Below are 22,126 nucleotides of genomic sequence, written 5' to 3'. Positions count from 1 at the left end.
TTTTTCATCCATTCGAACCTCGACCGTTGCAACATGGCGAAGCAAGCCATCCAAGTTCTTCTCGGTAGTTTTTCGCAGATTCGTGATTTCACACATAGCGTTATAGTTATCGTAGGAAGGATATCGGGCTCTTTTCTTAGACGGGCCATCTTCTTCAAAATTAGCAGGGCGTTTCCCTTTACTTTCCGATCTTGGAGTCGGGTGGTATTCGGGAGACTCAGATGAATCTTGGAGAGAGTTTGGGCTGTAGTTCAAGGGTGGTGAGTCAGGACCATAAAGAGGGCTTCGGACTGGTCTTGCAGTTAAAGAGTATCCAGTATCTTCTTCGGCGGTAGGTTTGAAGTGAGCCATTACTTCAGATGGTTTGAAGAGAGTTGTTTTGTTGGTTTGATTAACGCTTGACATCCTATCATTAGGAAAGAGACTTTGACTAGAATTTTAAGCCAAGATTATTAAAGCAAAGTTGTTAAGATTATAAGGCAAACCTAAGTGCTTTAAGTCTAAGGCAGGAAAGGTTATAGTTTCCTAGATTGCTAAGGCACCCTAGCTAGCAAGTAAGGCACACATAAAGATGCAATCCTGGTTCTCTATAACAGCCTGGTTACGCTCTGATAGCAATCTATCACACCCCCAGTTAGGGCCTGGGTGAATGTGACATTAATATCAAAAATACCAACATATTATATAATGAGAACGACACTATATGATCAAAACAAACTTTATTGATTACGCAGCGGAAAGAAAATAGAATGTCGTTACAAGAATTGAAATTACAAGAATGTAAATAAATGCATAAATAATAAATGTGACTCTTTCTTCAAGTCCTAGAGTCCAAGTAGCATCACATAGAAAAGAGTAAGCTGATCAATCGTAACCTGAGATAAAACATGCTAAAGTGTCAACCAAAAAGGTTGAGTGAAGTTCATAGGTTTAACTAAATAGTTGACCGTTGTTTAGATCACAAGATTTTTATTTATAAAAGTAGATATCGCAGGGATCTAAAAGTAGTGCCAAGTTTGTGATATTTAGACTAAACAGTTTCAAAGTTTACCACGTGACAAGTTGTACTGTCCTTGTCGGTTTGAATCATTACAATGACTTGGTCAAATGTATCGGGGACGTTACTCCCGATAGGCCTACCCCCAATAATTAATAATGCATTATGTAAAAGCAATTAAAAATATCACAGTGGGGACTTGCAGGACATAGCCAGGTATAGCACATTTTAATAGTTGGTACTTGTGTCTAAGTTGTAAATATTAAAAGAAGTATGTGTCTCACCCCAGTAAGTTTAAATAAATTGCGCAATAGTAAGTGGGGCTATGAAGTTCACCTTAGTAAGTAGGAGAAGAGTTTGTTATTCCACGGAATAGAAGAGTTGGATGAATGTGAGCAGAAAGTCAACCTAATGACATTTAAGAGTAGTTAAATGTTTGTCCAAGTTTAAGTTTAAGTATGCAAGTGTTTAAGTGTAGTTTGTTTTACTAAGTTCCCATTCTTAGTAAGTTTTCCATTTTTAGTAAGTTTCTATGTTTAGTAAGTTAGTGTTGAACACTGGTGAGTTGTTCTTAATAAGTCCACCACTTTTTAAGTGTGTAAGTGACTAAGTGTTGTTCACTTAGTGAGTGTATGATTACTATAGTCGGGTTGATATTGTGCACCATACCCAAACATCTATGCCACCGGCAAGTCACTCGAATGATCTATTGTTACCGAGCGGCCCAGGATCTCTTGACCAGAATCTAAGTCTTGGCATTCGAGATCCACAAGCGTCCCATAATGGTACCAAGGATCACCCTAGGCCACAAGTAGCGTAGACGTTCAAGTAATCTCACGTTATCGTGAATGACTATTGTAATCATATGTTATAATCTTATAATATAAGTATTATAATATAGGTAGTACATTATAAGTGTTAGTAGTAGTATAGGTGTGTAAGTGTTAGGTAGTAGTATGTAGTATAAGTAGTAGTATTAGGGTTTAGTAGTAAGTAGTATTAATTAGGTAGGCTTAAATTAGGGTTTTACTCGGGGTGGAGAAATGATTTCTCTTTTTTCTAGGATAGAGGAAGGGTTGTCTACGCCTCACCTCCCCCATACCTCACGCATGTGAGATTGGGCATGTTGTTGTTGTTTAAATTAGGGTTTTAATTAATTAGAGTAGTTAGGTTTTAATAATTAATTAATGATTAGGGTTTAGTAGTATTTAATAGTGTTTAGGGTTTATATAATTATTGTTTAGGGTTTAAGCAGTATTAGGGTTTTATATTATTTAATGTTTATGTATATGTAGTATGTATATGTCGTGTATATATGTATGTATATATAGTCTTTTATTTTTTTTTATTTTTTTTATATGTATATGTAGCCGTAGGTATATATATATATGTATTATATATTATTTTTTTTACAATTAATAAACATGAGTAATAACATAAACATGATTAGGTTTTCGGGTTTTGAAGATCTAAACATTTTTTTTAAAGTCGTATATGTATGTATATGTTTATATATATATTTATATATATATATATATATATATATATATATATATATATATATATATATATATATATATATATATATATGTATATGTATACGTGGTATATGTATATATATATATATTTTGTATTTTTTTTAAATACATGTTAATGATCCAAATAATTAGGGTTTAATCGTGTATATGTATATGCATATTGTTTATATATTTTTTTTTACATGAACAATATGAATATTAAGATCAAGAATGAATATGATTATGAATATAAACATGAATCAAAATATAGAATTTAAAAGATTTAGATCTAGGGTTATACCTCGATGATGGATGATGAAGATTAACAAGAAAAGATGAATATCACTTGAAGATGAAGATCAAATAACCCGAATAACGAAGAACACGCTTGAAGATCTTGATGAACACGAAGAACAAGCCTCGAAAACAAGAAGTAATTAACCAAAACTTCAAAAGGTGATGGTGGTGTTGTGGTGGTGGTTTGGCCGTGAGCCAAGAGAGGGAGAGGGAGAAGATTAATGAGGTGATTAAGTGAGTATGAGATGATGAAAACCCTTAACCTAGCTCCCTATTTATACACACACATGGATCATTCTAGAGCTAGGGGCAAATTAGGAATACTTGTAGCAAAAGTCAAGCTTTAGGGTTAGGTTTATGGTGGTGATTATGGCCGATTTTTACCAAGGGCAAAAGGGTCTTTTTGCCCTTCCAAAATCACGGCTAGGGTTAGGTTAAAGGGAGTGGAACTTTTTCGTTTTTGACCTTGTAGTTTGGTTTGGTTAAAATGGTTCCTTATAAGTTCAAGTTTACATGTTTAAAAGCTACAAGTTTTAAAGTTTTACATTTTGTTTACAATAGTTCTTAAGCTCATTATTTTCATCTTTTATTAACTTGTCAATTATTGCACAAAGTTAATTAATATGTTTTATAACTCTTAATACTTATCAATTGTTGATTAAAGTTTAATCATTAAGTTTTATTTATATTGTTTGGGCATTTAATATTGGAAGAAATATAGAATGAAAAAATGAGGGTCGTTATAAAAACTTTGCTAAATATGTATTAGATTAGTAAATATGTATTAGAGTTTGTAGAAGAATAAGTTAAACTAATGTTAATAGATGAAAGAGTTATGGGTTTATAATGGGTATAATTTGTTATGGGTTTGTTTTGTTTTGTAATTTAGTTAAGATTTTTAATATTGGGGAAGAACAAGTTGAGAAAATGCTAAGGATTCAGATGAAGAAGAAGAAGCGTAAATTATCTGAATGTTTTGAAATGTCACACATCATGAGAGAAAGAATGAATTGATTTTCGTAGTTTATTAGTTGAAGATTACGTGGATAATCACTGTGAATAGTTTTAACGGACTCAGTTAACCTTCGTTAGGGTGAGGGATGAAATTGGAATTTTAAAATGTTTTTAAGGATGAAAAATGCAGAAAATAAAATACAGGGATAAAACGGGCAAAAAGTGAAATATACAGGGACCAAATAGGCAAGTTTGTCTAGATTCTATTACAGTTGTGTTTGTGTTTTCTAACAATTGACGTACGAGGATGAATGTATATGTGTCATTTTAACTTTTTTGATATCCGAATTAAGGAATTTGAAGAGATAATCTTTTATGTATTACATCTTTCAACTTTGAGGATACAACACTTAAGAGTCTTAGGTGTTTGAAATTGGGTATGGATTTAATTATCTAAATTGTTCCTGAATCGTGAAACACTTTCCTAATTAAGTATTTCGCCTCACACAAGTTTCGAATTAACACGAAATCTTAATTGGGATAAGACAAGAACGGATTTTGTTTCCAAACAAGAAGAATTCAAAATCAAGTATCAGGAAAAATGTGTGTGTTTCTGTATTTGTTATGTGAATGCAGATTACGCCAAAAGCGAAGATATACATCAGTTATTTTGGTAGTTAAAGTGAAGGGAGGAAACCCTTCAATTTTGGTGGGAAAATCGGTTGATGAAATGTCATAACTTTTGGCAAAAAATTCTGTTGGAATGCAACTTTTCGATATAAAGGATAATGCCTTTTCGGTTGAGGTTTTGAGCGCTGCCTCGAGCCCCGCAAGGGGCGCTGCCCTCTCGACCCCTGCCCGCTCACTTGGGAGCGGGACCCTAGCCAATGGTGTTGCCCCTTGGACCCCGCAAAGGGGAGCGACCCCCTTGACCCCCACAATTTATGCGACAGTTTTTAGTCAACTTTTACGGGCGTGTACGGCGTACTCCACATTCTCCGAACTGTTGCTAAGTATAACTAGCTAACTCTTGCATTCAAGTAAATTTCAATCAACTAAAATGAATATTGGATGACATTAAAATCAACTAAAATCACTAACATTAGGTTGAGCTTATCAAGATAATTCATTAATTTTGAAATTGAATCGGTTATCAACTACTCTATATGAACTTTGTTATTATTGAAATTTTTAGTTCACTTTGTCTAAAGAGTTATTCTAGAAGGGTATAAAATATCAAATCTACAAAACTAAAAGTCAAATTGTGTATATTCCTGCAAATTTGAAAGCAACATTTTAGTTGCATACCTAATTTTTGTCGACGATCGTTTTTAATTCCCCAATTTTTTACAAAATAATCGTAAATTGATTGATGAGTTGACTCATTTTTACCCGATCACTAAATTATTGAGGTGATTGAATACACTTGTGTATAGTTTATGGTTGTAATTCTGTTAAATTTCAGTTACTTAATCACAGTCGATGTATGTTTGTTAGGGTTTATTAAACCCTATGGTTACTCACTCGATCCAGTTGATTTAATTTCTAATATATATCATCATTATAGTTATTGAATCATGTTTTATTTTTTGTTGACTAATATTTATGATTTATTAATTTATTGATTTATTAGGTTTACTTAAATCTAGCTGATTGTAAAGATGGTGTTGGTGTTGGCAATTGGGGATTTGCATATACCACATAGGGCACCTGATCTACCTGCTAAGTTTAAATCTATGCTTGTTCCTGGAAAGATTCAACATATTATTTGCACCGGCAATCTCTGTATCAAAGTAAGTGATAATTAATTCACTTATGTAGTAGTAGTACTTATGATTATGATTTGGATCATACATTCATACATATGTGATTGATTTGGATCTTGCAAATTTGCATTTATACCTTAATCAATTGTTTGAAAAGTATTTACTTTGAACTTTGTTGTTTGACTGCCAATGTAGTGATTGTACATCTTATTACAATAAGTAAAAATGGTAAACTCGAATGGCAAGAGAGGGCGAACACAATGATCGCTCTCACTATTTTTATGAAACTATTTTTCTGTGTTGCATCTTTGACCGAGTCTTTGTTACTATCATTAGTTCGGTTTAATTGCTGAAACTACTTTATAAGTTTCCTTTTACTGTGGTTAGGGATTTGCACATTTATGCTGCTATCAGACTTATAGGAGACAAATAGTCTTGCATACTTATTATAAGCTGCTTTCTTGTTTTGCTTGACGCTGTAATTATCAGTGATGCAAGTATATATTTGATTGTTGCATTTACAATAACACCATTGTAGTGAATGCCATTAGTTGATTTCTTACAAGCCTGATATCCAATTGGAGATTTGGAGTCACACACTCACAATTGTTTGTATGCACTGTCAATTATATTTGACTTCACAGTATTAACGTGCTGTGACTGCCAGTCAAAAATTATTTTGTTACTTCCCCACTGATGATCAGTTCATTTACATATTCAAGTTAATATATTGAGCAAGTGTGTTCTGGTCTGCTGCTTACGATGTGCTTGAGCAATTGTTGCTTTGAATTTTTTTAATAAATAAAAGCTACGATGTCATGGTACCAGTCCCCGCCAACTGTATAGTTAAGCCATAATAATTATCGTCTGACATAACGTCATGATAGTTTATTCACTTGAGGTATCTAGCTATAATACATTAGAAAAAGATACCTTTCATAGATTTATCGAACCTCCACATAATATCCATGCATGCGTTCTTTCTCTCCTCCCCTCGGCCGTATTAATATAGTTTTCAGTTCCATCATCATCTTGTAGTGTTCGTCATTAATTTCATCACTAAGTTATCACATATCAAAGAGTGTTCAACCTCTTCATAACAGCTCAAGAAAGATCATTGAAACCATTTCGTTTTGTGAATTGTGCATGAGCAACTGTCTTTTAAACTTTTTTAGAACTGAACTCACACACCCATTATCCACAAATATGCCAACGACGGGCCTTCAATCCCAACCTCTTTGGTTGAAAGGCTCCTCGAATACCACTAGACTATAAACCCTTTGGTGAGCAACTGTACAACAACAACAACAATAACAAAACCCAATACCACATAGGTGGTGTATGGGGAGGTGAGATGTATACAATCCTTCCCCTATTTGAGAATAAAGACAAGTCATTTTTTTTAATAAAATTAAAGTAGAGAAAGTCATCCATCTCTCTATTCGACGGATAGAGAGATTGCTTCCGAGTGGACCTCCGGCCAATAAGTAGGAATTTTTTTTTAATAAAATTAAAAATAAAATTGAGACGCCATGAAAATGGTAAAATCAAATTTTCATGGGTTTTAAATCCTGCCTGAAATTTACTTTGGTGAGCAACTGTGTTTTTATGAATCCTAATTATGTTTTGGATTTGGGAATGGCAAAGGGAATGAGAATACTAAGGGAAGACTAAGAAATGCAATAAGCATTTCTAGTAATACAATCATTATTGATTTGATAAGCACATTGTTGGGTCGAAAGTATTCAATCCGGAAGCGATCATAAATATCGGGCAGTAGGTTAATTGTGTGTCAAACGGGTCTAAGTTAATGGGTTACCTTTCGATTGGTACGTAGCCTGTTAACCCGTTAACCCCTCAACCCGTGTCCAACCCGAAAAATCAAACGAGTTGGCAGGTTTCGAGTTAATGTTGTTGGTGGGTTGGTTTTCTGTCATGGTTACTGGGTTACCTTTCGACTGGCGGGGTGACCCATTAACCCAAACCTTGACCCAAGTCCAACCTGAAAAATTAAACTGTTGGCGAGTTTCATGTTAATATCGATTGGTGGTTTGGTTTCACGTCAAACAGTCCAAGTTTCATGGGTTACTTTTGGGTTATTGGATTGACCCGTTAGCGGGCTGACAAGTTGAAATAAATATTTAAACGTTATGTGTCAGCATAAAGGGTCATTACCCCCAAATATGGTGGGGAATGGGTTATTACCCACTAATGGGTAATGAATAAATGCATCGTAGGATACCAAGCACCATCATTCGTTACCTTTCTCATTCCCCACCCCCTAATACCCTCATCGAGAAATCATTTATTCTCTTTGAGTTTTTTTAGTTAAAATGTATTTATAAAAGGTTAATAAAGTTTTCAGTTCCATATCACCTTATAGTGTTCATCGAAAATTTCATCACTTAGTTGTCACATAGTTAAGACTGCTCACCCTCTCTATATCATCTATGAACAACTGTGTTATAATGAATCCCAATTTTGTTTTGAATATTGGTTTTGCTTCTCATCTGATCCTCGTGGGGCCCTATTTTCTTCATGAAACAGGAAGTACATGATTATCTAAAGAGCCTCTGCCCAAGCTTGCATATTACTCGAGGTGAATATGATGAAGATTCTCGTTATCCAGAGACCAAAACACTCACCATTGGCCAATTCAAGCTTGGATTGTGTCATGGTCATCAGGTTAGTAATGTCACCTTGAAATTAGTCACTATTTATGTTAGTTGGTGCAAAATTATATTTTTTCTTTTTAATTTAATATTTATCCAGGTTGTTCCATGGGGGGATTTGGATTCTTTAGCCATGCTCCAAAGACAGTTGGATGTTGACATCCTCGTTAGTGGTCATACTCATCAGTTCAAGGCTTACAAACACGAAGCTGGTGTTGTTATAAACCCTGGTTCAGCCACTGGTGCGTACAGCAGCATCACGTACGATGTGAACCCGAGCTTTGTTCTCATGGACATTGACGGGTTACGTGTTGTTGTCTATGTTTATGAGCTCATTGATGGAGAGGTAAAAGTTGACAAGATCGATTTCAAGAAAACATCCACAGCCACCATATAAGATCACTAATCACTTGTATCCTTTTGCTGCTAATTCTTCTTAGATTTACTTTCTTTCAAGTTTTTTGAACCCCATTTTCTTTTGGTGTATTTGATCAGTTTCTTTTCGTTTCTTTTATTTTTTTTGTTTCAAATTTTCTGTAATGAAGTTAAAGTTCGAAATGATTAAACCTCGTCAGATTTGGAACCTTGTCGGTAGTTTCAATCGGTTTGGTACATGTTATAATATTTGGATGTTTAGTTGTGCAATCCACCCTCGTGTAATTGCAACTCCCAGTGGCGTTTCGAATGCCATATTACCTTGCATCAAATGTTGTATAATAGGGCTTTCTAGTTTCTCTTGAAGAAGTTCTAATATGCATGCACACATATAGTATGCCACCTAATTACCTGATACTGTATTCGAAACAATTGTTCGAATGCCTTATGATATGCTTGTGAAACAAGTTCATATTTGTAAGTGGTGAGCTCACGTGTACCATCGGGCCGCTTCACATACGATACACTAGTCCTGTATGGTATTTGACTGTTTTGCCCAGTTATACATACTTCTAAAAATCAAGCTTACACAAAAGTATTGATTACATTTTGATTCAAGTAATGGTACAATTATATATGTTTTGCTACACAAATCTTGATACTGACTTTGTGATCACTGGACACGCGTAACCTTTGGTTGTGAAGGATAACATAATCTTACGCAGTTCAGTTGTACTACTTAGTTTTTCAACCGTTATGTTATCTGGCACATGGTCACAGCTTTATTGGCATATTTGTCTTTGCTCCATTTCCAATTCAAGTTCTCAAGCTTTCTAACTTGAGTTCATAATCACGTTTTCCAACGTTTCATCTATTCATATTTGCAAGCTTGTTTATTAGACTTCAGTAAGTAGCATAAAGATCTACAAGTGTTCATATTGTAAATCAATTGACGTAAAACATGTTTCGTCTGATACAAGAGGATAGTGAACATTGCCAGTTTGAGTATACAACATAACCAAAAACTACATCATTTTGTTAAAATTATTAAACTACTCATTCCTCATTCTTCAAAAATATTAAACACCTCATGACTCATTTCTCAAAATGTAAAGTGATATAAAAGTAAATTAAAAGCTAAACATTGGTATTTTTATAAATTTCTCGCAACTTAACATTTTCCCTAACAAACTTTACAAAATTAACAATATCTAGCTTCTGTTCCACTTTCATATATTTCAGAAGTCATTAATATATTGTATGGTTGTTTAAATTTTTTAACTAAATAAAATAATTTTGGTTAGATTGTATACTCAAATTGAATACGGGACAACTAGATTTTTTTTTTTTTTAAAATAACGAAAACTTGTATAGAACCGAAGTCGTTTTTTTAAAAGAAAAAGGCCTCGACATGGATTACAAAAAGACGGGAGAAACGGGGAAGGTCACACCTAGAAAACAACCATCTAGTCAAAAACTATCTATAAAAAAACTATCTATAACCGAAGCTCCCCTAACAACTCGAAAACTAAACAAACCAACCAAACAAAACCGAAAACTACATGAAAAAAATAAGACCCAAATGAATCGAATTACACAAGACGAACCACAATAATTAACCTCTAGGTCCCGCCCTTTTCAATTTGCCATTAAACGTCTCTTTCAAAGTATTCTTGTCGGACCGATTCTCTAGGATAACTAGATCGACACCTTCGAATTGGTAACAATAAGTTGAACATTTAATAGTAAGTTATGTATCACAGGCATCCCAAATACAAAAACACAAGAATAACATCAAAACAAACTTTAGATCCATAACTATACAGTCAGACACAGACATTGGCTATAACAATACATTCCCGGAAACGAAAGAAAATGATCAAACCGGCAACAACAAACATCAGTTATTTCTTCTTAATGCCAAACAACAATTTAGCACAACACAATAACAACCGTAACGAAGCTGTAACAGATAGTTTCACCTCTCTTTCCCCAGCAATTTGTTGATTGAAGCTCTCACCTCTTCCACCCTCCCTGAACTACTTTTTCTGAAATGAATTTGTGTGAAACTAATCAATGAACCCAACATATATATAATCAAACAAAAATTTACCATTGATGATGACTTCAAAAGTTCAAAGCACTCTTGTTAAAGTCAGCCGAGTCATCCGACACGTCTGTTTGGGGACTAGCCCGTCCCAAGTCGCCCAAAAACGCCTTAAAAGTCGGTCAACACTAACAAGTCAGGTCAAAGTCGGGTCTGGGTCGGCCAAAGTCAAAGTTAGATAAAAAATTTATTCTTTTTTTCAAAATTAGATTTTGTGCCATAAAGTATCTATGTTTAAAACAACGTTGGTCAACGCCTGGCTCGTCCACGACTTGCGACTTTTACGTCCTTGCTTCAAAGGATGGTTTACAACAAAAAGGTATTTAAATTGTATTGCTTACCATCTCTAGGGGATATTTGGGATTTGTTAGGTTTACTCCCTCCCTTGCCATTGGTTTGTAAAGACTTCTGAAACCGTGGCGACTGCAAGTTCGGTTTTGCAGTGGTGGATGGTAAAGATTGCCGCCTTGGGACACTGTTTTCAGCCGCTCCTTCTTCAGCAGCCTTTGCTGCTGCTTGTGCTCTAAGTTTGGCTTTAGCTGATTCAGTAGCTGCCATATAGCTCGGCAAGGTAGGTGTGTTTTTCGATACAGTCTCATGCAGTTCTTGTTTTGCCGGTAACGACTTTCTCCTTCTTGTTTTCTGATTTTCCTTCACATTTAAATCAACATTTGCAGGTGGTTCGTTCTCAATCTTCTCGTTGGTTTCTACCAGTGTTGGCTCAACAGGGGACTGATCATCTTGCAAAAATTCAAGTGGTTTGTGTTCTTGAGGTTGAACAGAAGATTCTTCTGGCTCGGGCTCGGGCTCGGGCTCGGGCTCGGGCTCGGGCTCGGGCTCGGGCTGTTTAACGCTTTCAATATAGGAGCCATTTATTATCTCAGAACCATGATTGGCTACCTCCTTGGATATTTCATTATTCAAAATGGGTGAAGATTTTTCAGCCTCAGTTTCCGGCTTTTCAGGAGCTGCAGAAGTGGATACAGATATTTTTCTTAAACTGCGTTTGACTTTTTCTAGTTCGTTAACAGGTTGATCTTGACCCAAGTCTGGTTGATGGTTGACTTTTCTCACAGTACGTCTAGATTTTTCGTTTTCGGATGAATTGGAGACAACGTTATCGTTGTTAGGAGCAGGAACTTTACGAACACCTCTCTTTGGTTTCACTATATCGATTTCCTCAGATTGCAATTTGGTCTGCCGTCTTTTAGGTTTTGGATCAAGCGTCTTTTTTGGTTGCGGTAAAGGTTCCCAGAACGAAGATGAAGACCAACGCTCAAGCCAAATTCTTGCTGAATTTGGTTCAAGTGATTCGTATTGGATGCTTAAAGGTGTGTTTGTGTGAGATGAAGCAACAAGCTAAATTAAGATCAAAGTATCAGTAATCAATAATCAGTAAAGTCTTCAATATGTATACATATAAACATAAACATGAAGGTGATATCAGTAACTTTCTACGCATTATTGGACTTATAGGCAAAGTTTTCTTGTCAACCAACTACCCTTATATAGAATTGCGATAGAAAATTTTTGTATCATTGAATTGTTCTTGGTTGTTTTAATGGTCAAACATGTGAAGCTGTAAAGTTTAAATTGGAAAAATAAAAGTCCACTTCTGTTTTTTTTTTAACGGCAAAAGTCCACTCCTATTGAAGATATATTCCAATACAATCTTATGCTAAGCGTAGTGTATTTAGCGCTGTTGTAAATATCCAGATTAATCCCAAATAAATACCTTTTTAAACAATTGGACGATTATGCTTATGTTTTTAAACAATAATGTTAAAATCTATGTTTACGTTCATCGTTTTCTTCTATATTTACACATATAATTGGTACGTTTATCATTTAAATGCATAAAAAGTCCAATCTGAATAATCCCCGATTAGCGATTTTTACAACCTTTGTATTTAAACACAAAAATATTCATTACATATTTACAAAAGTGACTTAGCCTTGACGAAACTTAGTATTTTGAGGATACCTTAGTGGCAAACACATTTGTAGATAGCTTCTCTATCCGGAGGGACGTTCCAAGCAAGTCTGCCGATTTCTTATCCTAATAAGATTTACCAAAGTCAACAAATAAGGATAAAACACACATCGGTCAATGTACACAACAATAATATAGGAAAGAAGGGTTACCACAACTCCTCTTGTAGTGTACTTTTGAAGCACTCGACCGTTAGAAATTCTGACACTTCGGCCACGAACTAAGGCCTGAAACTCAACAATTGAACGCATGCAACTCAAAGTAGCAACAGCCTGTCTCCGAACTAAGTGACCACGAACTAGAGCTTGAAGCCTTATGATACCCTTGAGGGCCCAAAATGCTCTTCGGGCCTTCACGTATTATTTAATCATGTTAGTGTATCTATGGCAGTAATGACAAAAGATATAAAAGACGAGTGAACTGAATAATGCCACTCACAATTTTATAATGTTGACATAGTGCGTCATTCCCATTCTAAACGGCTATTGTGTTTCAAAAGTGGAATATAAATTACAGCAGATTTCACACATAATTATTTTATACTATTGAATCATGTTGCCTTAAATAACTCTTGGATGTAAGTAAGTAGCAGTAAGCTGGAAAGAGGGCGAGAAATGCTAATTTATTACAAACTAATTCATAAACTCTAGCACCATTTAGTGTTAGGTTGCGATATAATTTCAGTGATTTAAAGGTTAAAGAAAGTCAACTTATTTCAACACAGATACAACATTCTAATCTTCTATTATTCTACATAAAGTCCATGATGAGAGCTTTTAAACGGACAAATTTACAACCACATCTGAAACTATAGAGCCTTCTTTTATGTAAATGCACAATTAACTAGTTGCCTCAAGGGTCAAGCAAGCAAATACTAAGATGATAGCCACGATTAAATGGCCCGGGCCACAAAATAGAAAACTATACTCTAAAAAAAACTGTATATCCTGAAATGCTGCATAAGTGCCCCTAAATCTAATAACTTGTTAACATGGTGTAGCGCAAATTGGCAATCATATATATAGTTTTTTAGATGATATGTAAGTGTTTGTATGTTGAGCTCTAAACATAACTTTTTAGCAAGCTAAAGAAGAACTTAATCAAGATCAATACTAATACCAAGTATCCCCTAAACGCGGCCTGTGCCTTTGTAGCGGCTTGCTCTAGCTTGACTAACTCCTCTCCACTTGCAACGTTGACTTCCATTGACCTTTCCACATAATCAGTAGTTTCAGGCAATAAGTTGGCACTCGAACTCTTCTCTAGTTCTATATGTTCTTCACTTGAAGCAATTACAGGACGCACTGGGCTAGAGATAACCATAGAGTCAGCACCAACATCATTCGACGGTGCCTTATTATTGACCGATGTCTTTATTTCCGAGACAGCATCCTTAAAAAATTACAAGATATCAGAATGAAATCATCGCTTACTATGTCAATCATAATATGTAAAAGTCACTTTTTCTATTTTGACCACGAAGTCAAACACTCTGTTCCCAAAAATGTTATCTCATCCAACGAACATCGTCTAGAACAAACAATAGCACGATTCATGATATTCATAACAAAAAGTATTTTTTTCTTACTTTTGATAGATTCGATTTTGTCGTCTTCTTCCCAAAAAGCACAGTTTTGATCCACTTTCCAGGAGACTTCCCCATCGTTAACGATCAAGTACTGCTAGAAACCCTGCTGCACCTTAAAATTGGCACCCTGATCCAAAAAATGAACTATTAATGAAAGCGAAAACCAACATAAAACTAGACTGCACAAGTAAAAATAAATATAATACCATTCCTACATATACTGACTCAAAATTTAACTCAAATGACCATATTTTATGTCTAATTTCACACTACTATTTATGAATAACACGATCAACTAACGAGTCAACAAGTCAAACTTGTGCTTTAAATGTTCAATAGAGATACAATTAAGCAGTCACACATTTCCAATTACAATTAGATCTATTTAAATACTAAATAAATATAAATATAAATTAAATATTACTTATAATAACAAAATGCCCTGAATATTAAGTAAGAGTAGATAACAAGTTAAATTACATGACTACACATTGTATGCACAATTTAACTTCAAAAATCAAAAAAATGAAATGAAATTAAGCCTAGATCTGGAACGAAAGCACATGTAATTGTAGAAAAACAAAAGTATGAGCTAGGGTTTTGAAATGGAGATGATTCAGATCTGGAAATGTACCTGATAACCGAACCCTAAGTAGCGAAAGCTGCAAGCAAACTGAAAGAGAGAGAATAGATCACATAATAATTTTAGTAATTGAAACTGAAATTGAAATTAAAAAACTGAAAAATGAAGATGGAGACGGTGTATCTTGAGAAACATGGACCCCTCTGCTTTACTTACGTATAAATATCGTGTGTTTGTCCTATTATGTTATGTTGTTGTAGTAAGTAGCAACTCAACAAATTGCTTGCTTAGCTTAGTCTATCGTAAAAGTAGCTTAACTAACATAAATAAACATATAAAATATATATTATTATATATAGTCTTTAAAAGTTAAGTTTAAAACACATAAAAGAATGAAATATAACAAATGCCTTTATTTAGGTGGTGAACAAGAAATCGATTGGGCCGCCCCTGGATTTAACGAACACACTTCATATATACCCAATACTTAAACGTACCATCTTTCAAAATTTTCAAAATCTTTGCTTCCCACCTCGTTTACTTCCTCTTTTTCGGTCATCGAATTTTCACAAATGATTCGATTACAATCCACATTCCTTCACTTTCCTTTCTATTTGTCTTCCTTTTTTCCTCTCATCCGATTTGGTGTGATTTGAGATCTCAATCCACTTGATCGATGCCTGTCAGAGTCACAGGCGAATATGATGATTTTTACCAGATTATGTGTATGTTAGATGTGTGTGTTGGTTTAGTAAGTCGCTTTCTTCATTCTCATTGGTTTTGGTTCATACCTTTTTCAGTTAGTGTTTGCCCTCTACTTCGTCTACGCCGGAGAAATGTTTTTGTTCAATTGAGTCCTTACACCCCGATCTGTCTCTCTTCGCATATGCCCGAAAGATTTTCTCCACATACTCGCTCGCAACTTCTTCCTTGTTAATATTCTTTTCTTTGAGTTTGTGGTTCTCCTCTTCTTTACGTTTTGTAGGAGATTAGGGAAGAGGTTGGGGGCTTCAAGTGCTCTTAATTGCTTGTTTGTTGTTGCTTGAGGTCTTTGGTCGACGGTCTACATCTCCGATCACCAATCGTTTTCAATTGTCAGGACCTCACACCATCAGGTGTGTCGTATGATGGTCCGTAGGCCGTGGGTACAGTTACAGTGGTTAATAAACAAATACCTTAACGTTTCTTGAACCATCGGGGACATGTGACCCCACTTGCCCCTTCTAAGATCCGCTCCTGGGCACGCATCTCTCACCATGTATGAATGGTCCCCTCTTTTTATAGTGGATTAAGGCTTTGAGGAAGACCTCATAGACCAAACCCAAAGTGCTAGCTCGATGAGATATGCTGATCATCACTGTACATACACGTTTTGCCTTGAGAGTTGTAGCCAAAGTGTGCGCTATACGAGACATTGAACGTTTTGCCATAAGGGTTTTAGCCAAAATATGTTTTGTATGAGGGATCAAATTTAAGCTTACACAAATTCTTCTATCAATTGATTTTAACTTCGACAATAATTAAAGGAAAAAGAAAAAAAGTTCATCATCAACAATATATACCCACGATGTAAAACCAAATTTACATAATATACCCACGATGTAAAACCAATTTTATATAATATACCAACTTTCTTTAATTACAATTACAATTACAATTACAATTAAATATTATACCCACGATGTAAAACCAATTTAAAAATTCATGTAAGCATATGCGCATTGTGATAGTTATGCATACAGCTCAATATTTTATATCTCAAAAAAGGAGTATCAACACTTGCTATAAAATTGTTACAGATGTAACTTTATATATATTATTTATATAAAATATGACATGGAATAGTATAAAATATCAATCATCAATTAATAGGGTGCTAATGTGAAAATTAAATTAAAATGATAATGTGGCAGTAGTTATTAACACTACTTAAAACAACTTTTAAAAATTTTCAATAGCATGAGTTTTATTTAAACTTAAAAGAACTTTTAAAATTCGTCAACACTACGGGATCTTAAACTCAAAAAGAATTCTTAAAATTTGTCAACAACACGGGCTCTTAAACTTAATTTTTTTAAAAAAAAAATTTGTCAACACCACGGGCTCTTAAATAATTCATATATTTTTCTTATTTTATTAATATCGCTATTTACATACCAATATGAACTGCAAATAACATATTTTCACGATTTTTTTACACACCCGTGCAACGCACGAGCTTTATAATATTAAAAAAACTGAAATATACGTATAGTTAATCTTTTGAACCTTCCTTTTTCCTCTGTTAACTTTAACGTAAGACTTCGCAATTCCTTGAATCATTATTTAATTCAATGGACGCACGTTTAAATTATAATTTTATAAAAATATTTACTAACGTATACTCTAACAAGATACATATTAAATACCAATATTTACATATAATTAATTACGTATATTAATTACAAATTATAATATGTAAATAAATTTGAAAATAATTTGAGGTTTAATTTCTTGGTAAACATGCAAATATAACTATTATAATATTAATACCCTTATATTGCTGAAATGACTAACAACCTTTTTAAAATTAAATTTGCGAGTTATTTTTATTAAAATTAATTGTATATAATAATTGTAAAATATTTACCCATGTCCAACACACGGGCTCTTAAACCAACACTACGGGCTCTTAAACTCATAAGAATAATTAAAACAATATTAATGGTAAGAAAAAAAAAATTGTATACGTTAAGTTACTAACATAACTTTTAAAATTTGTTAACGCCACGAGCTCTTAAACTGAAAAGAATTTTTAAAAAAACACAATAGGCTATTAAATAATTATTATACTTTTTCTATTATTTTAATATCGCTATTTACATACCAATATGAATTGCAAATTACATTTTTTGCACAGTTTTTTACACATTCGTGCAACGCACGGGCTCAAAAACCTAAGTATATATATATATATATAATCAACTTGAAAAGTCATGAAACTAGGCGTCGGAAACGTGACATGTTCAGGTTAGACCTTTACTATTCACTCCAAACATAATTTTCTTTTAAAATGAAAATATACAATTTGCACTGTCTAGATTTTTTCGTCTGCTTTTAACCCTGTCAATTTTCAGTTTCTCCTCTTCTAAAATTTTACACTTTAAACCCTTCGGAATTCTTTTTTGGATTTTTACACTTGCCAATTTTTGGTTTCTTTCTTCCCATTTCTTTTTAGTTCAAGTCCTCCCACTCACCTCATCTATTATTTATTTTACACCCTCCAATATTTTTATTCAATAATTCTTTCTTCTTAAACTTTTTAGACCGTTTTTTAACAACCCTTTTTCAATTTCTTTACTCACATTATATGTATTAGATATAAATTAGTTAGTATATAATCAAAATTAAAAAAACAAAACTGCTTTACATTTTATCTACAATTGTAAGATATGTTTGATATGTTGAAATGGATTATTATTTCTTATGTTATGTTAGGCTCATTAACATTATCATATTTATATTGAAAATATAGTTATGTACTACAAAAAGAATTATGTACGCGTCAAAGCGGCAACCGCCGCAACGAGCGGCTAGCCACCCGCTTGTTGTTTTAAGAACTATTATCTTAAAATCACATTAGGTCCCCACTGGCGAGTAAAACTCCTGGATAATGAGGCCGCCGAGCGACGAGATATTCGGGTGAATTATGCATTAGCGCCCTCTAGTTAGAAGCCCAATTAATTCGATCTTGAACATAATCAAAATTTGAGCCTGTGTCTTCTGCTTCATTAGAAACTCGGTAGGCACGAGTGGTTATCGTACTAGAAAATTATGTAATTTAACATTTGATTGTAACTTTATATCATGATGACCTAGCAAAATGTGTCTATCCAAAAGTGTCGGTAATTCAACTAATTGTCACTTTGCCAGTTTGACATCATACTACATTCGTCATATTTCATCTGATCTTTTAGATTTTGTATTTATATTTTACATTTGACTTAAGTTTAATTAGCTACTGAAAAAAGTGATTAGTACAAACCTACCTTTTTCGATCTTTTTCATACTGTATATGTTTGTCGAATGAAGCAACGTATTTCAAGTATCATATTTTATCTATTTTTTTTTTTTTTATTTCTTATACCCTACATAGAGTAGATTACTTGCGTGTATATATGTGTTTTCTTTATCATACGAAACTATATATGATTTAATTAATATTTTTTAAAGGCAAGTTGTTGCCATTAAATACTCTCATTTGTTACGCATGCACGCGCTTTCGGGCAGGATACCCGAACTGTATTACAGGGATCCGAACCGTAAACCATCCCGAGGGGCAGGCGGTCGGACCTGGGTCCTGAATACGGGTCGGTAAAACCTTCCCCGGGGAAATCTGGCTTTCAGGAAATAAATCTCACGGATATTTTTAAGGGGAGGGACTCGAACTTGAGACCTCGATCCCCACCCCATCCCAAAGCACAAATGCAAAGGAGTGAACCACTGAACCACAAATGCAAATGGGTGAACCACTGGACCACTAGGATCCCTAAATATTTTTTTTATTAGGTAATGAAAGATATAGTTTGTGTGGTGGCTGCAATATTATTTTAAAGAATGAAATATGACAGCTATAAGCATAAGAGGTAGTGGGTTACTATCATGTGTCGTTGCCCATTTATTCTTCTTAATAAGACATTAAATACCTTTTCCTAAGTGGGTAGTGATAATAGAAGGTTCATAATCTTTAAGTAGACAGGTTGTAAGTGGGTAGTGATAAATTTATATACTGCACAGTTTATTGCGTAGATAAAAATTATGTATTGATAAGTTGTGGAGTCAAATATTGTATTTTGCAGTATATGCATGAAAATATTTGCTGTATTTACCATTACATATAGACGACTAGTAGAAAATAAAAGGGAAGGCTAAGCATATTAAAAGTGAGAAATTAACATAAATTATTCTGAGAGTCGCACATAATTGTCACGATTGATATTTGGTATCGAGTCAGAGTGTCAGACTTTCGATAGGCGAAAGTATCCCGAGTTGCAACTCTGGGATAGAATGGATTAAGTGGGTTCGAAGGATCAAGGATGGAGATGTCCTAGCTAATCAAAGGATCTCGTTTATGCCATTGCCGCTGCTTTGTTTTCGTTGATTTGGAGACATCGTCACATCGGATGTTTTTACCGATAATTAGATACGAAAAAGTGACATTTTCAATTCTATTTGTTTGTTTTCTTTTCGGCAAAAATTAACGAAAACTATTTTAAAAACGGAAAACATTTTCGAACAGGAAACGAATTCAACAAGAGATACAAGAAATAAAACTCCGATGAGGCTCGTACCTAGAAAGCGGCTAAACAAAAGAACTATTTATAACGAGCCTCATCTAAACTAAACCGAAACAAGACCAAACCCACATACAATCACTAACTATCATAAACAATGATGACGAAACCAAAAGAAAGCAAGGAATCATGAAACCGATATAAACAAACTCGGATATCCTTTATGAACACGCCAAATTGTTAGAATTTTTGGATCATTAAGCCTTTCTTTTAGCTTTTGATAGAGTTTTGTTTTTTTATAAATTCTACATTTTCGCTGTTAAAAATGATATAATAAAGTTTAACATATAATTATGAGTGTAAATGTAAAATATGTTGGTCAACTTCATAGTTGTGAGTACATTAATAAATTGGCTTTTATAGATGATTGCCTTCAAAGTTGTCCATATTCTGTTTTGTGAGACATGTTCTTACAGATGTATATTCACTATTGTACTTTCAAAGAAGATATATAGTGAACGAAGCATGCACATGGCGAGGAAATGCAATCTTGTAGATCTTCACCTCACATGCAAAGTCCAGTGCCATATTATAGAAATCAATTCACTTTCAATTTAATAGATGTTTTAAAGAAACAGAAAACAAACTCTTTTATGGCCAGGTTGTTAAACCGGATCGCTATGTTTTGTTTGCTTTTTTCTTCTTTCGTGCCTTTTCCGTTGCATTTGCTCATATTGTGAATGTGTTTGTCTAGGTTAGTTTTGATGTTGGTTTGTTGGTTTTCTCGACTTACTATGAGCTTGTGGCTCGGTGATCTTTATCGTCCTTGTCTGATTCTTTTTGTAGCCTGTGTTATGGCCCAGTTTGGCTTGGTGTAGATAGCGGCAAGGTTGCAAATTCGATATTCGCGAAATCGAAGATTAATCGGATTGTACTTTATACATTTAAATATTAAATTTTAAAAATTATGTGTAAATATAGAAGAAAATCATAAACATAAACTTTAAAATAATTGTTTGAAATTATTCATTTTCTTCAAAAACTCTTAAGTTTTATTTTAAATTCATGTCAAAATGTTGACCAATTTTGACTTTGACCGACTTGATTACCAAATTTGATTTTCTCACCAATCGACATTGACCGATTAATTAAACGGATTTTGAAAAATCGAAACGGACTTGATGCAGGAGCAATTGACAGAGTTAATGGGCCACGAAAATGTTTTTGGCCACTTACGTTGGAGGAGTTTTTCAATAACTTGGATTTTCGGCCCAATGGATAGTAGCGGCCAAGTTGGGTTGAATCTTGGAGGATAAGCAAGACAGCTCATGATTTCTGGAGTTTGACTTCTATTTTCTATCCATATTTGTTTATGTTTATCTTTTATTTTGTTTCCTACTTCTAGCAATTCCTTCCTAGTATTTATATTTTGTTCATGTACGTGGAAAACTCAGTTGAGTATTATTATTTTGAGTGAAATAAAACTAAACCGTGAAGGTTTGTTATTCCAACCGAGAAGGTTGTTCTAGGTTCAAACCGAGAAGGTTTGGCCATTATCTCATCTTTATTCGTTCAGTCACGATCTTATTGCATTAGGACCGCTCTTAAAAATGAGTTATCGGGTTAACAGTGGATAGCGGTTAAGAGTTTTGATGATATATATATATATATATATATATATATATATATATATATATATATATATATATATATATATATATATATATATATATATATATATATATATATATATAGTGGATAGTTCTCGTTATTTTTGCCAGGAAAAAAAATTGTTTCATGCTTCATCAAGACTTTTTTTTCATTGATTGATCCCACAAAACGAGTAACCAAAAATCATCTGTTACTATTCCAGTTACTCAGTTTTCTAAACATTTATCGACGCGTGACAATTGAACAAGGGAGTTTCCACTTTTCAAAGGCAAATTGACACATCATATATTCATATCACGAATATGAAAACTAATATTTACAAATAATCTCAGT

General features: G+C 33.9%; 2 protein-coding genes across 2 annotated transcripts; one reads left to right on the top strand and one right to left on the bottom strand.

The window, feature by feature from the left end:
• The first annotated feature begins 5,072 nt into the window (after positions 1-5,072).
• On the top strand, positions 5,073-8,848 carry LOC139862347 (vacuolar protein sorting-associated protein 29). The gene is made up of 4 exons (XM_071850940.1): positions 5,073-5,177; positions 5,399-5,558; positions 8,079-8,216; positions 8,304-8,848. The coding sequence occupies exons 2-4, from the start codon at positions 5,427-5,429 to the stop codon at positions 8,598-8,600; spliced, it is 567 nt and encodes a 188-aa protein (XP_071707041.1). The 5' UTR covers positions 5,073-5,177; positions 5,399-5,426; the 3' UTR covers positions 8,601-8,848.
• A 1,447-nt stretch (positions 8,849-10,295) lies between these two features.
• LOC139861501 (protein IQ-DOMAIN 30-like) lies at positions 10,296-14,397 on the bottom strand. The gene is made up of 6 exons (XM_071849899.1): positions 14,267-14,397; positions 13,798-14,070; positions 12,831-13,028; positions 12,670-12,744; positions 11,027-12,044; positions 10,296-10,626 (listed from the first exon to the last, which is right to left on the bottom strand). Exons 1-6 carry the CDS (start codon positions 14,339-14,341, stop codon positions 10,595-10,597), a joined length of 1,671 nt encoding a protein of 556 aa, XP_071706000.1. The 5' UTR covers positions 14,342-14,397; the 3' UTR covers positions 10,296-10,594.
• Positions 14,398-22,126: the final 7,729 nt, after the last annotated feature.

Source organism: Rutidosis leptorrhynchoides, chromosome 8 (genome assembly GCF_046630445.1).
Source record: "Rutidosis leptorrhynchoides isolate AG116_Rl617_1_P2 chromosome 8, CSIRO_AGI_Rlap_v1, whole genome shotgun sequence".
NCBI classification, from domain to species: domain Eukaryota; kingdom Viridiplantae; phylum Streptophyta; class Magnoliopsida; order Asterales; family Asteraceae; genus Rutidosis; species Rutidosis leptorrhynchoides.
Note: the sequence above shows the minus strand (reverse complement) of the source record. Positions and strands in the feature narration are given on the sequence as shown.